General features: G+C 42.4%; 1 protein-coding gene across 1 annotated transcript in view; it reads left to right on the top strand.

The window, feature by feature from the left end:
* LOC311109070 (voltage-dependent L-type calcium channel subunit beta-1-like) overlaps positions 1-17,089 on the top strand; it is a gene marked incomplete at both ends in the record, with an annotated part of 134,947 nt that extends 117,858 nt beyond the window's left edge. Inside the window, 7 exons of the mRNA XM_084151865.1 lie at positions 89-169; positions 1,511-1,569; positions 2,209-2,318; positions 12,519-12,673; positions 13,694-13,789; positions 14,933-15,115; positions 16,298-17,089. Coding sequence (XP_084007991.1) covers positions 89-169; positions 1,511-1,569; positions 2,209-2,318; positions 12,519-12,673; positions 13,694-13,789; positions 14,933-15,115; positions 16,298-17,089 — 1,476 coding nt within the window. The remainder of the gene's footprint in view (positions 1-88; positions 170-1,510; positions 1,570-2,208; positions 2,319-12,518; positions 12,674-13,693; positions 13,790-14,932; positions 15,116-16,297) is intronic.
* Positions 17,090-17,853: the final 764 nt, after the last annotated feature.

The raw sequence follows: 17,853 nt of genomic DNA, 5'->3' as shown, positions 1-17,853 counted from the left end.
AGGGAATAGGTTGTCATTTGGGATGCAGACAGTGTATAATAATCTCCCTGGATGTGAAGCTGATGGGTTGTATTCTCTCGTTGGGCAGACGGAACACATTCCTCCATACGACGTTGTGCCTTCCATGCGCCCTGTGGTCCTGGTTGGACCGTCACTGAAGGGCTATGAGGTAACAGCATTAAGTTATAAGGGATTGTTATAAATTGTTGTAAAGTTGTTATTAGGGATTATTACTGACACTACCACTACTACACTCACGAGGACATTATGTTTCGATTACAACGGTCGCGTTCCACTGCTTAGACGTTGCCAGATCTTACAACGCCTGGATAGGTATTTTACCTATCAGCTAACCACATCATATGTTCTAGCAATCTGTCAGTCGATGACACAGTTGATGATGTGGCACGAAATCATTGGTTGATACATGCAATGTCTAAGCAGTGGAATGCGACCTACTTGTTAAAGGGGTAGTTCACCCAAATTACTAAATGACATGTTGGTTTCCTTACCCTGTCAGCAGTCTATGGACAAGGTATGAAAGCAATCCAATGCGATGGTTTAGTTTCCCTGGCACTGTTTCCAAATGTTAACATTTTAGCATTTGTGGCACAAATCCCAATCAAGTCATGGGACCGATATTAGCATTTTTTTCGCACATCATGTCCAAATCATTCGAAAGTATCTAAAATCTATTGTGAAGCTCAACAAAGTCACTTATATATGATTTGAACATGATCCGTGAAAAATGCTAATATCGGTCCCATGACTTGATTGGGATTTGTGCCACAAATGCAAAAATGTTAACATTTGGAAACAGTGCCAGGGAATTGCTGTCTGCCAGGGAAACTAAACCAAACAATGGATTGCTGTCATACCTTGTCCATAGACTGTTTACAGGGTAAGGAAACCAATGTGTCATTTTGTCATTTGGGTGAAGTATCTCTTTAAGGTTGCAAGGTTCTGGTAACTTTCCCAAACTTCCCACGTTTTCCAGAATTCATGGTTGGAGGATTCTGGATTTCCTGCTTATTCCCTCCTGTTTCTGCGAATCTGCCAAATGGGATTTCTGGAAAACCTAGACGTTTTGGGAAAGTTACTGGAATTTTAACACCCTACTACTCACACTAGCAGCACTACTCAACTCACTAATATATTCTGTTTACACTAACTACACTTCTCCTAATAGTTGTTGTTGTGGACACATGGATACACTGACAGAGTTGAGATGTGTCTCTGTGCATTAGTGGGAGGCAGACAGGGGCAGGGGTCTCTGGAACCTGGTGAGAACAGGACACGCTAAGCTGAGGAGGACCACAGTTGATTACAAGGGGAAGGCTGAAGTGCTATCAGTCAATACTGAAACAACAATCTGTGCAGTGGGGCTCCCTTTTTCAGCAACAGAGAGCTTGCTTTGATTCACCCACCCATGCACTCACACACATAGTCTGTTTTCATGATGGTGGTTCCTAAAATGTTCACTATGTTTCTATTGTCCATTTGGTTTCAGGTGACCGATATGATGCAAAAAGCACTGTTTGACTTTTTGAAACACAGATTTGAGGGAAGGTAAGTTGAGCTGTCCCGGCTTTCCTTCCTTCCCTCTGTTTTTTTCTCTCTCTGTATCCTTGTTCAGTCTGCTCTGCCTGAGTCCTATAGGCTGGTATTAGTCGTCCCTGGAGGTTTTGCAGAGGGAGTGTGTAACAAGTTTGTTTGGCCTGGAGATGTGCTAGCTGCTGCTTTAAATAGGCCCTCTCCATGTCCTTAATTGGCTATATTGGGCCCTAGTGCGGTGCAGGGTTCTCCTCAGCTCCTCTCCTCTCCATGCACCAGTCCCTGCATTGGCTGCCTGGCCACTTTCCCATCCACAGTAGGAAATGATGTTACAAAACATAGGCTCATTAGCTTATACTGTACATTGTTTTATTTCCCTCTCAAAGTGCCACCCTTTTGATAATCAACAATGTGTTTTACAAAGCATACTCTCACCACCCTCTGGCCTCTTCTACCAAACCTTGCTTAGAAATCACAAAACTCTCCCCTCTTCATTATGGACTGTAGCCTATGTCATTTTGCTGCAATGCCATTTTGTTTCTAATGCTGTACTTTTTCCAAGTGTTAAATATTTGATTGGTAAGGCTGTTTCAGAAATCAGAGCATGCTCTATTCTCTCGGTGACCAGTTATTTTCTCTCTGATTTCCTATCAGAATATCAATCACTCGAGTCACGGCAGACATCTCTCTTGCCAAACGCTCCGTCCTCAACAACCCTAGTAAACACGCCATCATCGAGCGATCCAACACACGCTCCAACCTTGGTAAGTTTGGAAGTATGAGGCTGGGAAACCTCTGTGTTCTTCTAGTGCCCATTGTATGTAGAGATACTAATTCATTGCATAGAGAGAAGGGAAAGAGTAAAAGATTAAAGAAAGTCTTTGGATGTTTTCAAAATGGCACCCTATTCCCTATATAGTGGACTACTTTTGACCAGGGCCCATAGGGCTCTAGTCGAAAATAGTGCATTATATAGGGAATAGGGTGCCATTTAGGGCACAACCTTGGAGACGGTTATAATGCAGATCTACAGATGTTGGAAGGGGAAGAATGACCTGGCCAGGCTTGTGATTAAAAAGGTTTGCTTTTGGAACGAAAGAGAGAGAAAGAAAGGAGAGATACCTGCTGCCAGGTAACAAGGTCAAGAACACAGCTGATTTTAACAGGTTTAAGTAACAAGCTGCGATAACAATGAAACATGACCTCACGGTGGTGGCCGGAGAGCCAACGGAACTACGGAAGCCACGTAGCTAATTTTTGTGTTGGATCGCCCCCGTGGTGCTCTGTAAGGTTACTCATGTGTTGCGTCTTGCGTCCCAAATTGCACCCTATTCACTACATAGTGCACTACTTTTGACCAGAGTCATATGGGCCCTGGTCAAAAGTAGTGCACTAAATAGGGAGTAGGGTGCCGGTTGCTCCAGTACACTCTTAGAAAAAAAGGTGCTATCTAGAACCTAAAACAGTTCTTCGGCTGTCCCCATAGAAGAACCCTTTTTGGTTCCAGGTAGAACTCCTTTGGAACCCTTTTTTCTAAGAGTGTAGGCATGGGATAAACCCGCTCATCTTTAAAGATACATTAGCACTGGGCCACACTCAAAACATTGCACAACTCCAATCTTTGTGCTCCACTTATGACTAAAAGCTCTTTAACTTGAAGCCAATGCAACTGGATAATTATTTTGTCACTTCAGGGACTGATGTGTTGACAGTACGCTGAACCCTGACTATGTCTTGATGGTGATACAGGGGTGAAAGTGGGCTAAGCCAGTACGGTCCTGTAAATAGTATGTGTAGGCCTACGCCGTGCCGGTAAAACGTGAGCCTATCACAATAATTAAAATGAAATGCCAAGAAAACTATAGGCAATTACATCATTATTTAACATTACCGCATGTCAGCTGCATACAAATTATTGACTTGAATTGACTTGAAAACGGGCAGTATACCCTCCAAATTGCGTTGTGGTTCAATGAGAACACATTTTTCCAAGGCGGAGATAAGTGGCCAAGACCGAGACGCGCGCATACAACAGTGTACGCATCAATTCTGGCAGCAAGTTTAGTGGGCCTAATGACAATCGCTGAATTATAATTACAAGACACACATCTGGACTATCAGCGCAATTTCCGACAACAAACAAATAGGGCAGGAGGTGGGTGTATCTTAGTCATGGGCAGCTCTCGATGGGCAAACAAAACCTTTGTTTGAGCTGCTAATGAAAGTGTTGCTAGGGAGATTTTCTGGACTGTTCATGATTTATGTATATGACCTAACTGTGTCTATCTGGAGAAAAGTGCATTAGCTAATACATCTTTTCACGTTAATACTGGTTACTTCCAATTTTCACATGATCCTATAGTATTATAGACGTGGCGATAGTTGTTTATATTTGTTTTTGAGCCAGCAATGCATGTTAAAGGGAGTTTTTCCCCTTTTCTCTGTCAATATTCCATTTTACTCAATGAAATTTGGCACGACGGTTGAAGACTCAATTCCTTAAATGGTCAGCAGATGGCGCCGCGATCTGCTCGCTAGTTTTCTTGTTGGAAGAATCTATAGAAATGTATCATTCTCCCGTAGGGATTCTCTAAGAAGATATTTAAGAAATTCCACTAAGTTGTCAACAGTGATGCTCAAAAGACCGAGAAAGATTACATATCAGACAGAAGTGCCTTCCATTTGATTAACCGAGAAATATGTTGATGTAATTAAAATAATATTTTCTCTGCTCTTTTACCGCAAATCATGAAGGAAAGCTAAGTAATTACATGTGGGCTAACAGGCTAATATTTAATTGTTGTTGAAGGAGAAACAGAAAAGATAGACAGAATTAGAATCAGAGATCATACAGTCTCATTCAAAGTGAGAAATGCAGCGTGTCCTCATTGGCAATCTATCTGTTCTATATACTGAGCTGTGACGCAAAACTGAAACCTAGCCACTCTCGTATCTTAGCTAACTAGTTACTTACACACGTTTTTAGCTAGCTAGCTAACGTTATATCCTGACAAAATTGATGCTCAATATATTTTTGTTCTCAGCCATATCTAAGCCATATTCAAAATAGAATTCAAGCCAGACACCCTACATTATTGAAATTGTATCTGTTTCGTTAGTTGACATTGTAACATTAGTTACTAGCTAGCTAACTTGCTTGCTAGCCAGGCTCCCGGGTTCACGTCTCGTCTGAGCAGCCCAGCTATGGCACAAGTTGGCTAGCTGGCTAACTCGTCGTGACAAAATTGACCTCAGCATACTTCTTTTGTTCCCTCATTGTGACAACATTGACCCTCAACATTCAATTACAGTGGGGGAAAAAAAGTATTTAGTCAGCCACCAATTGTGCAAGTTCTCCCACTTAAAAAGATGAGAGAGGCCTGTAATTTTCATCATAGGTACACGTCAACTATGACAAACAAAATGAGGAAAAAAAATCCAGAAAATCACATTGTAGGATTTTTAATTAATTAATTTGCAAATTATGGTGGAAAATAAGTATTTGGTCAATAACAAAAGTTTCTCAATACTTTGTTATATACCCTTTGTTGGCAATGACACAGGTCAAACGTTTTCTGTAAGTCTTCACAAGGTTTTCACACACTGTTGCTGGTATTTTGGCCCATTCCTCCATGCAGATCTCCTCTAGAGCAGTGATGTTTTGGGGCTGTTTTTTGGCTGGTTTCTGTATAAGCACTTTGTGACATCTGCTGATGTAAAAAGGGCTTTATAAATACACTTGATTGATTGATTGACTAATGATCATCAGCATCATCAGAGCGCAGTTTTGGAGAAGCCTAGTTACTGTGACTCACCGGTCAGCTAGGTAACGTTAACAACCATCACTGCCCAGCGACAGTTTCAACAAACAAAGCATCAACTTTTTACCTTAGATAATTCTTACCTTAACATAATAGCTAGTTAGCGATTTTCATGTCCTAACATTACAGAATGGTATTCACTCGCTTATGAAAAAAATGCTCCCGTTCTTCTTCTATGGTATTATGGCGGCCCGCAAACAAACATTAGAGGTGCATGCCGCCACCAACTATACTTGAGTGTGTAGTCAATCACAGCTTACAGACTAAATAAATAAACAAACACATGCTTCACTGTTTCATCAACCATACACTACATACACAAACCGTTCACATGCTTACCTACCAGATGTAATGATGAGTTCAATGTACAGGGTACTAGGCGTAACCGAGCAAACACAACCTCTTTCTTCCTAATCTGACCATTGAATCTTGGTCCACCAATCTTTCTTTGGAGGGCATATAAATGCCGGCCCTTGGGCTCGCTGTCCCATCTCTTCTGCCACACATCTATCATAATGGCTCTAATCTTACATTTGGCTTTACCTACCTCTCCCAGTCGTACTGTCGGAACTAACTTGACTGTCTTTCAGGCAGTGGCGGTTCTAGACACATTTTACTAGGGGGGCCAAGGAGGGGCCAGTGTTTAATCAGGGGGGCACACATAAAAAAACTGGCAACACATGATATTCAAAGATTATAAACTTTATTTTACTTTAAAATCATATGACATTTATTATAACACGTATTTTGTACAAGAGTGCAGATGCAAGAGAGATAGTGCCATAAAAATGAAAAAAAAAAAATAATAAAAAAAAATAATAATAAGTACAGGGTACAAATACAGGGTTCATATTCAATGTGAACAAAACTCCAGGATACAACAAAGGGTACAACAATGTGCCATTTCCTATTTATGGAAGCCCCACTACTGTGGACAGTTGATTCCACATTTTGTTTTAAGAAAGAAAACTTTCTGAGTGATTTATAAACAAAACACACTACCCTGTATCCATTTAGGTAAAATAAACCAAATCAGAAAAGAAATTCAATTCAAAGAGGCTTTACTAGCATGACCATATTGACATACAGTATTGCTAAAGCACATAAACAGGGAAACGTGTTACACATTAACATCCAGTAGTCCAATAGGATGCAGACAATAAACATTAAGTTAACATTCGTTTAAAAGCAACAATCATGTCAACACAATGTAGCAATATGAACAACACTGATGGATATCAGCAACAACATGAAAACAAGAATATTACAGGTGTCTGTGTGTGTGTGTGTGTGTGTCTGTGTCTTTGTGTACTTCACTGTCAGTTGATGAGCAGGTGTACAAAAAAAGGCTTTACAACATATATGGGCAAGTCCATTTAGGACAGCACATTTCCACCATAGTTCACATTAGGAAAAAATGACAGCATGAATGCTCACTAAACAAACATATACTACATATACCTTTTTATACACATTTTTTTTCAGTAATTTTTTAAGAGTGAAAGGGAAGTAAGCAATCGCTCATCATAGGATCATACATATTTCAGTTACAATATTAGTTACAATATTAGTGTTAGTTAGATCATCATGTCAAAGCTGGACCTGCAAAGTCTGAACGACACAAGTGTGCAATGATTGGAGTGATTTTGTTTCTTTTTTTTCTTGCTTTGCTTGTTTTCAAAAGGAAAAATCATAGTTGGTAAAAAATAAAATAAACTTTCGTTGAAAGGTATCACACTGTATAATTTACAAATATCTAAAGAGGTTTAGTGGATGCCATAAAACATCTGTGGAGCTTGAAGATTTGTAGTACATAGATGTTTGGCAGAGATAATTCAAAAGAATAAAATCATAAACTCTATCTATCTATCTATCGAGAGAGAGAGAGAGAGAGAGAGAGAGAGAGAGAGAAGTGTTTCCTTAGAGCAGTACATGCAGCAATCACTTAATGGAGTGATGTCATAATGGGCCACAAAACTTTGGGGATGTGGATGGAAAGTTACAGGCAGGAGAGGGGAACCAACAGAAGCAGGTCTTGAGACATGAGTTTGCCCCTTTTTGAAAACCTCTTGAGAGAGGATTGGTGGGATATATATACATACATACAAACCTACATACACTCTAGTAGTGTGTGGAACTACTGGTACTGTGAGGAAAAAAAGATAGATGATGTAAAATGAAAAATAAAACAAGCTTCAGCTTCTTAAGACACGGTGGGTTCATCTAAGTAGACACATGTAACTTCATGTGGACACCAGACTGTCTTTGTCTACACATCTAACTTCATATGGACCCCAGACCGTCTCTGTTTACACATGTAACTTCATATGGACACCAGACTCTTTGTCTACACATGTAACTTCATATGGGCACCAGACTGTCTCTGTCTACACATGTAACTTCATATGGACACCAGACTGTCTTTGTTTACACATTTAACTTCGTATGGGCACCAGACTGTCTCTGTCTACACATGTAACTTCATATGGACACCAGACTGTCTTTGTTTACACATTTAACTTCATATGGGCACCAGACTGTCTCTGTCTACACATGTAACTTCATATGGACACCAGACTGTCTCTGTCTACACATGTAACTTCATATGGACACCAGACTCTTTGTCTACACACGTAACTTCATGTGGACACCAGACTAACTCCATTCATTTTACCGGTGGTATTGAGAACAGATAAACCCACCGTGTCTTAAGAAGCTCAAGCTTGTTGTTTTATTGTTCATTATATCTCTTTTTCCTCACAGCGGCACTCATACCCTACTAGCGTATATATCATATAGATACACTACAGCAACAGGATACGGCGGTTGTGCTGTCTGGCAAAACGGTCCACAAATACATCAAGATCCAGAGCCTTGGCCCTTCTGGACTCTATGCTCAGGACACCAAGATCACTGAGTCTCTCATCACTAGTGGTGGACCGCAGGAAGGTTTTTATCAGTTTCAGTGTGGAGAAACTGCGTTCGCAAGAGGCTGAGCTTACAGGAAGGGTTACAGCAATCTTGCACAGTCTAAAGAGCTCAAAGAAAACTTCCCTGTATGGCTCAATAAAACAAACCAGCTCAACTGTACTGCATGGCTTTTTGACTTCACCACTCTGTATTTTTCTGTCCAAAACTCTCTTAAATTGATGGAGCTCATGCCCTAAATCATCAATGTCTGCATTATACAAACGGCCAAATGAACAAACATTGCTCTCCTTTAAAAAGGTATCACTCTGGGGACTGAGAGACTGTATGCTTCTCATGAGCTCACAGTTTGTATTGGAGAAACGTCTGTTCAACTCATTGAGCATGCTGTCAATTACAGGATAGAAAAATGATGTGAGAAACATATCTTTGTCACGTTCTACCTCCCTCTGACCAACAGTGCTTAGCGTGCAGTAGCCACTGAGTCTAGAGCTCAGCATTTTCTGACGTTTCGCCACTGACCTTGTTGCAGAATCACACTGCTCACAAATATTCAATGCTTCATCCCACAACTCATCAAAGAAAGACTCCTGCCTGTGGTCTTTCAATGTCAGGACTAAAGCATTTACTAAGTCAACAGCACTTGACAGATCAACAGTTTGTGACTGTAACATGTCAGACAATAGCTTTGTCTCCCCAATTTGAGCAAGAAGACCTCGGGCCTCAACAGTTCTTTCACCATGACGTTCTTGAGCAATCTCTTGCAGTAGTCGTTTAAGGGCAGGTAGAGTGTCCATGATATTACGTAGGGCTAGAAATCGGCATGACCAACGTGTGTCGCTTAAACGTTGCAGCTCTCTGGTTCTGCCATACATTTCTCTTTGGAGAGACAGCCATTTTGGGTGCACATATGAGGAAGAAGTAAACATATAAAGACTCTGTAACAAAGAAAAAAACTCCTCCGTTTCTGGGACACTTTTGACTACATCAACTAACACTAAATTCAGACAATGAGCACTACAATGGACGTAGAAGGCAAATTTAGCCTGTTCTTTGATCCTTGCCTGAACCCCTGAATGCTTACCGCTCATAACGGCAGCGCCATCGTACGCTTGGCCTACGAGGTTATTTTTGTAGTCCAGGCCATAACGTTCCAGTAAGTGTACTATTTTTCCAGTAAGCCCTGCTGCATCTAACCTCTCTGCAGATTCAAAATGGAGAAAACTCTCCTTAATGGCCCCATTGTAATAGTACCTGAGTGTGAAGGACATCTGTTCTTTTTTTGAAATATCCTTTGTTTCATCTGCCATGACGCTAAAAACCTCACTTTTCTTCACTTCTTCTATGATTTCAGACCGAACCATTTCTGCCAAACAACCCAAAACCTCATTCTGGATGATCTTGCTTGTGTACTTTGCATTGTGAATGGAAGTTAATCTTCTCTTAACAAGTTGGTCGTGGTTAGCAACTGTGTTAAGAATTTCCCTAAAGTTTCCTTTGTTAGTGGACCCTTCAGATTCATCATGTCCTCTTTGTGCTATGTTTTGTGTAGCTGTAAGCAACAGCACTTCCCCAACTGTTTTAATGTATGCCTGATTTTCTTGTACTTGTTTAGTGTGTTCTTTGTCAAGGAGATCTGTTAGTGTTGCGTCAGTTCTAACAGCTCTTTGATAATCCCTCCATGCGATCATTGCACACTTGTGTCGTTCAGACTTTGCATGTAGTGAAAACCCTGCATTTCTCATAGTTGCCTTTTTCCAGTTTGTAAAACCAGGTGTTGAAACAAAAACGGTGTCTGGGGCATTTGGTGTGCTAAAATGTCTACATGCATAGCAACATGTAGAGTCCGTCATTACAGAATACTCAAGCCATGGATGAGTAGTGTACCAGTTTGGTCTGAAGCTTCGTCTTCTGTCCCCCATCAGTGTGGTTGGGAATATCTTCAAGTTCGGCTGTACTGGTACGTCATACTTAGACTTGCTGATATCTGAAGAAGATGGACAGTAAACATAGGGCACAACTACAACATTTATTTACTGTATATCTGCATGTATTTCAAAATGTAGGCAAAGTATTTACTTAAAAAAAAAAACAGAGCCATATTGACACAAAAAAGAATTAACAGCAGAAAGCAGCATTTTAAGGACACCCAGCAGGCCTACCATTACATTGTAATTGCATTGCTTTGCAAATAGTAAGAACCTTCCTCATCACAAACCTGATGGTGCAGTACTTGATCCACATGGATCCACTTGCTGTCCCTCTGGCTGTTCATCTCTCTGTCCCTGTATGCTTTCTTCTTCATGCTTCTCACCCTCTTCTTCATTCTCCTCGCCCTCTTCTTCATTCTCCTCACCCTCTTCTTCATCCTCCTCACCCTCTTCTTCATCCTCCTCACCCTCTTCTTCATCCTCCTCACCCTCTGGAATTTCCCTCTCTTTGTCAGACCCCTCACTTTCATCACATGCTGGCTCTCCCTCTTCCTCAACTTTCTCAAAACCTCGATTTGTTTCTCTCACTTTTTTGTTTGCTGGGGCAAAAAATGACTTTATGTCCCTTCCTCGTTTCATGATAACTATTAGAAGAAGAAAAAACGTAGGGGCATGCATTACATTTTGTTACCTAACCATCCCTCCCTACTTAACACTGGCAGATAACCTGTTGATTACTTTACTAAAAATGTATTTGTTATCGCGATGCAACAGCCAAGACGGATGAAGTTACGTGGTTAACATCACAACATTGTGTAGACCTAGCAAGGATAGCCTACTAACATTTGGATATTTGCTTCTGCTTCGATGAGTTTGCTTAGATATGATTACATTTCTAAACAAATCGAGACCAGACATTTAAAAACTTGATTTGATTTATGTGTGAGGAACAAAAGGAACATGTAGGCTATGTGCAAGAACAACAAGTCACTTATGATATTAAATCGTTTTTACTTACCTTCGACTCCTGCAAATCGTAGCTCCTCTCGCAAATAGTAGTTGCTGAGCTCTCATTCACCGAAGCAGCACCACACGTGGCAGGCAGGCAGATGGCAGGATACAGTTTTTGGGTGCGCCACTCTAATTTACCCGTGTAGAACGTTGCCGTGTAGAGCGTTGCATTAGTTCCGCTTTTGGCGCTCGCGTGTAAAATAGTTATAAATTCATAATTTTTTATTTGGTCAGCACGGGGGGGCCACAGGGGTGGCCAGGGACATTTCCAGGGAGGCACGGGCCTCCCCCGGCCTCCGTGTAAAACCGCCACTGCTTTCAGGGTTCCCCAAATGTATGCATATTTAAATCATTATCTAGTTCATAAACTAGTTATGTAATTGTAAGACCTTTTTACAGTTGGTCTATTGTCTGTAACTTAAACTGTTAAAGAGCTGTACAATTTTGAAAACCAACCACTTTAGACTGCCGTTGACAGCCATGTTGTTTCATGCCATTTCAAATAGTTATAATGCAAAGTAATAATGTTTGGTGGCAGGATATGTGCTACTATCAGACCTTCCGCAAAAAAACAACTGGAAATTAATACAAAAATGATGTTTTAAGTGAAATATTAGCTTTTGTCTATAGCTGAAAAAGACAGGAAATTCAAAATCTAATTTGACCTATGCACTAACAAGGCTTTTCAGCATAAGCAGCTTGACTACTGCTACTGTAGCTTTATTGATCTACTTTTGATCAACAGATGTACTCACATTGGATGAGTTGATTAGGATTCAAACCTTCTTTCAAACAGCCTAATACATACTCTTAGAGTATGTATTAGGCTGCTAGAATGGAGTACTCTAGCAGTAGTCAAGCTGTTAATGCTGAAAAGCCTTGTTAGTGCATAGGTCAAATTAGCTTTTGAATTTCAGTTTTAATTCAGCAAAAGCTAATATTTGACTTAAAACATAGTTTTTTGTATTAATATCCATTGATCCATTGTGTTGCTAATCTCTCCTTCTCTCACCGCAGCTTAACTGAAGGGCAGAATGAAAGCGGATCTATGGTTTGAATCTCGTTCTCTCTCTCTCTCTCTGTCTGTCTGTCTGTCTGTCTGTCTGTCTGTCTGTCTGTCTGTCTGTCTGTCTGTCTGTCTGTCTGTCTGTCTGTCTGTCTGTCTGTCTGTCTGTCTGTCTGTCCGTCCGTCTGTCTCTCTGTCTGTCTGTCTGTCTGTCTGTCTGTCTGTGTCTCGTCTGTCCCTCCCTCCACCTCTCTCGTTCTCTCTTAGTAGCTGAAGTGCAGAGTGAGATAGAGCGTATCTTTGAACTGGCCCGGACCTTACAGCTGGTGGTTCTGGACGCAGACACCATCAACCACCCGGCCCAACTGGGCAAGACCTCCCTGGCCCCTATCATCGTCTACGTCAAGATCTCCTCTCCTAAGGTGAGGCTAAGCAACGCAAACAAGTGGCAACTTACATTTCCATTTCACAAAATGCACTTTGGTAGTTAATAATATGTGTAGTTGTGTAAAGGTAGATGCAGGCCAGGCAAACACTGGTAAACGGTCCAGTGTGAGAGCAGTGAGTGACAGATTGATGAAGTAAACGGAGCTGAATTGAAAGTCTCCTGAGACTCTGTGGAAAGTAGTGAAGTAGTCTACTGGTTTATGGAGGTCTATGGATGTGCCTGGTGCATTGGTGCAGTCTTGTCATTGCTCATATTGCCTTTTTCTAACTGAATGGCGTCCTGTTCGGGTTATTAAATACGACCTGTCAGCGCTGACTACTCCGCTCGTCTGAATGGGAGAGCGTGAAGTACGTGAGGCGACTGATTCATCACGCTAACCTTCAGCCATAGTGTAAATAACACCCATGATTCAAATATCCTTTAAAAAACGCTGGCATTTGAGTAAGATAAAAAGGGAAAGAAGGGGTGTGAATTACGGCTCTAAATCAAATTGTTGGCAGTCTGAATCACACCTCGATGGGATAAACCAAGTCTATCTGACTCCTCTTTTTATCAACTGCTGCTGCTGTGAATCAGTATAATCACAGTTCTACTTTGGTGCTGATGTTAGGTGAATGTTTCCACGTTGTTGCTACATCAGAGTTGACTTTGCTACGGTGCTGATGACGCTGTGATGTGTTGGAGTTGACTTAGTTTCGGTGTTGACGATGCTTTCATGTGATGGAGTTGACTTTGTTACGGTGTTGACATGATTTCATGTGATGGAGTTGACTTTGTTACGGTGTTGACATGATTTCATGTAATGGAGTTGACTTTGTTACGGTGTTGACATGATTTCATGTGATGGAGTTGACTTTGTTACGGTGTTGACGTGATTTCATGTGATGGAGTTGACTTTGTTACGGTGTTGACATGATTTCATGTGATGGAGTTGACTTTGTTACGGTGCTGATGGTGCCATGACTCTCATGCCCCTCGCTCATATTTCCCACAGGTTCTGCAGAGGCTCATCAAGTCCAGAGGGAAGTCCCAGGCCAAGCACCTCAACGTCCAGATGGTTGCCGCAGACAAACTGGCCCAATGCCCTGCCGTGAGTATAGCCAAACCACTGCCCAGAGGTCGCTGCTACCTGGATCACGCCCACCACATCTAATAATTCTGGACATTTCATAATAGTATTTCTGTATGCAGATTGAAGATTTGGGTCTCTGTGCATCAAGCCTCTATTGATACCTTAAAGGAGACTATCAAGGGCTGAATCCTAACTTGCGAAACTCACACTGAAAACACACACTCAAGTTACTTGAAGTCTTATGTATATTGCCACAGATGTCGTTAGCAGATTTGCGTGGAGGTTTTGAGTCGTGTGCGTATATATCCCGTCAGGATTCTGCCCTTATATTAATAATACTGTTGTGGGATGCTTCAGAAAGCCTAATATCTCCTGCCAATTCTATTTCCGTCCTTCTGTGATCTTCATGGATATTCTTTTAGAATATGAGTGCAAACATTGCAGGCTTGTGGAAAATCTGCCCTAATTTACATCCAATAGCATTGCATCCCTAGTGGGATTTAGCTTTTAACAGTCTCCCTGATCAGAAAATCCTTGCCAAATTAATATTTTATGCTATTAAATTGGTTATGTTGTCTTTGACAGTCTTAGTCTAACTTTCTTAATCCGAGAAGCAGGTCAGTTCCTTGTAAAAGTAATTTGGAAGTTATTCCCAAAGTCTGTCCTTTCTTTATCACTAAGGAAAAGTAGATCCACTGATTTAAAGTTATGATGCTATTCTTGGCCCATACATAGCTCATACAAATGCTGTTTTTCAGCCCTTATAACAATTTAGTTTTTTTCTATCCTCCTTACTTTCTCCCTCTCTTTATCGCTCTGTTTTGGGCACAGAAAACACTAACAATACACTCTTAGAAAAAAGGGCTCCTAAAGGGTTCTTTGGCTGTCCCCATAGGAGCTACCTTTTTGGTTCCAGGTAGAACTCTTTTGGGTTCCATGCAGAACCCTCTGGGGAAAGGGTTCTACATGGAACCCAATAGGGTTCTACCTGGAACCAAAAGGGTTCTACCTGGAACCAAAAAGGGTTCTCCTATTGGGACAGCCAAAGAACCCTTTTAGGTTCTAGATAGCACCTTTTTTTCTAAGAGTGTACTGTTTTCCCTTCCTCCCTCCTTTCTCCCTCTGTTTATCTCTCTCTTCATCTCTCTGTCTCTCATGTAGGAGATGTTTGACATCATCCTGGATGAGAACCAGCTGGAGGATGCGTGTGAGCACATGGCTGATTACCTGGAGGCCTACTGGAAGAGCACCCACCCCGCCAGCTGCAACCCCCCCAACCCGCTGCTGGCCAAGCTGGCCACAGCCGCCCTGCCCTCCAGCCCCGCTCCCGTCTCCAGCATACAGGTACAGGTGCTGACCAGGCTCCAGGGCCCAGACAGGGAGAGCAGGGAGGGCAGGGAGACCAGTAGCTCACTGGCCATGAGCAGCCTGTACCGCCACTGAGTCAGAGTCATGACACACTGACCACGGTAGGAAAGAGCAGGGCAGAGAGAGAGGAATAGGAATAGAGAGACGAGGGACATGACTGGTGCTGGGCCTGCTAACCATGACTAGTCAAGATCATTAAGTCTGGAAAGTGCACTGACAACTCAGGAGCTTGTGTTTTGAATTGGTTTAACATGGTGGGTTGCTATAATGAATTCGTTTGAAATAGTTAATACTTATAGGCAAAGGAATGAATAGGGTGATCATGATGTGTTTTGCATTATGCACTTTTGTCAGTTTGGGAATAATTATCTATTTGAAGGTTCTGTATTTAACGGTGAGCAGCGAACAATTAGTTTGGGTCATTTGATTGATTCAGATCTGTTTCATTTGTATTTAAAATGTCCACATCTTTTCCCCATCCCCATGCATTGCTCCCCATTGGGAAATGTAAGACTGAAACTCCTGACAATGAAAGTCCTTTTGAAACTCCTGAAAATGCTGATGAAAATGCTTCTGATGAGTGAGGTTAACATGTCTGTGATTGTGGTGAGTGAGATACTCAGTCACAAGAGCTGTGTGGACTTCAGGGTTGCGTCTCAAATGGCACCCTATTCCCTATATGGTGCACTACTTTTGACCAGTGCCCATAGGGCTCTGGTCAAAAGTAGTACACTAAATAGGAAATAGGGTGCCATTTGGGACTCGGTCAAAGTGTTAGTATTCCATGGGGATTCAGCCTTGGTCCTGGAGACTTAAAATAATAAACCAGGCTAAATCAATCTGAAAGCAAACGGATATGATGATTTTTAAGGAAACTGTATTCTCCAGGACCATAGTCAACCTTCAATGGTTGGTTGATAACCTATATTCAACCTTTGAGTGTGCAGTGCACATGTGTGTATGTGTACAAGTGTGCGTTTGAATTTCATGCATGTGGGTTTGCGTGTGTGTGAATTTGAAATACTGTCTGGAAGTGGTTGAAATTGTGTTTGATTTGCATGTGTTTGAGGGTGTGTTTGTCTTTCTTACTCTGCATACGTGTGTTGGTGTGTCTAACTGTATTAATGGGCGTGTTGTGTGATGTGTTGCTAACCCCAGGGCAGCGGGGCAGAGCAGAAAGCAGGGGACAAGGCAGGACAAGGTGGGGAGAGGAAGGGCTCCAGAGAGGACCACCACCATCATCACCACCACAGCCAGCATCAGAGCCAGGAGCAGCCAGACAGGGAGGGGGAGGAGGAGGAGGAGAGGGAGGAGGAGGAGGAGGAGGAGGAGGAGGAGGAGGAGGAGGAGAGGCCCCTAAGGACAGAGTCTTCCAGGAGACCCCAGCACATCCACCACCGCTCCTCCTCCCAGCGAACTGAGCAGCACCACAACCACCACCACCATCATCACAGTGGTGGCCGGGGCAAGGGCCTCTCCCGGGGGGAGACACAGGACTCCGAGACCCCCGAGAGCCGGGAAAGCAGAGAAAGCAGAGACTCAGCCTACATAGAGCCCCGCACTCATCTCCTACACCAGGAGGAGGAGGAGGATTTAGGAGAGGAGGAATATGACGAGGAGGGGCTTGGAGAGGGGGGGCTTCCCCAGCAGCAGCAGCGTTACGAGACCCAGCCCCAACCCAGGGACCACCATCATCACCACCACCACCATCACCGCGCCGGCGAGGAGGCGGGCCACGGCACGACAGGACACCACCGTTCTAAGGAGCGTAACGAGCAGGACTACAACGAGCGCAACAAGCTGCGCGGTCACCACCACCATCAACGACCAGGCCGCGACCACCACCACCACCAGTACTATGACCGCGACCGGGACAGGGAGGGGGAGGTGGCCCCCAAAAAGAGGGGCGACACAGGGGACTGGGCCAGAGACCCCTATATTCACCAGTGAAAGCCCAGCCCCGAGACCCCAACCCCCCCACACACACTGAGACAGTGGTAGGACTCACCCCCCTCTCTCTGAAACCGTTCTGTTGTCCCATCTTGCTGCTACACCCGTTTATGTATGCTTCCTTTGTAAAGGCTGTTGCATCCTTAGCAATGGTAGTATTTTTATTATATATAGTTATAAATATATATATATGTGTGTATCGATACATAGGCATTGTCGTTTATGTGTGGATATGCGTGGATCTTCTCAAATAGGCATATTTTAAACCTGTGTCTGATGAAGCATGACACAACAGCAGAATTATCTTATGTACTGAGCTGTGCTTTCTGTGACTAGCGTTTTAAAATTGTATTTCTATATTTGTCAGGATTTTTTATTTAAAAAATGGTATGCTGCCACTTAAATAAGAATTTGTTCGTTCAGACTACTGTTAGCAATGACTCTGACTGAGAATTGGGGAACTAGGTAACTGGGTTAAATGCTATATATTTGCAATTGTTTTTGTTTAATTTAATAGTTCCTGTTTTCTTGCTTGCTTTTTTAAAATTATGCATTGTTCATTTTCAGTGTTTGGTCCTCTGATGTTGATGCTGCCTCTCCATTGGGGCACACCTTAGTCTTGCCTTACAAGACAAAAATAATAGTGACATGACATTACAGTACTGTTGTTCAATTTCTAAAGGGTCCAGAAACATTTTCTAACATTGATACACACTCTGTTCAGCACTTTTAGTACAACATACTGTAGACTGATTCCATTGTTG

The sequence above is a fragment of the Coregonus lavaretus genome, assembly GCF_964263955.1.
Source record: "Coregonus lavaretus genome assembly, chromosome: 34".
Classification (NCBI taxonomy): Eukaryota; Metazoa; Chordata; class Actinopteri; order Salmoniformes; family Salmonidae; genus Coregonus; species Coregonus lavaretus.
Note: the sequence above shows the minus strand (reverse complement) of the source record. Positions and strands in the feature narration are given on the sequence as shown.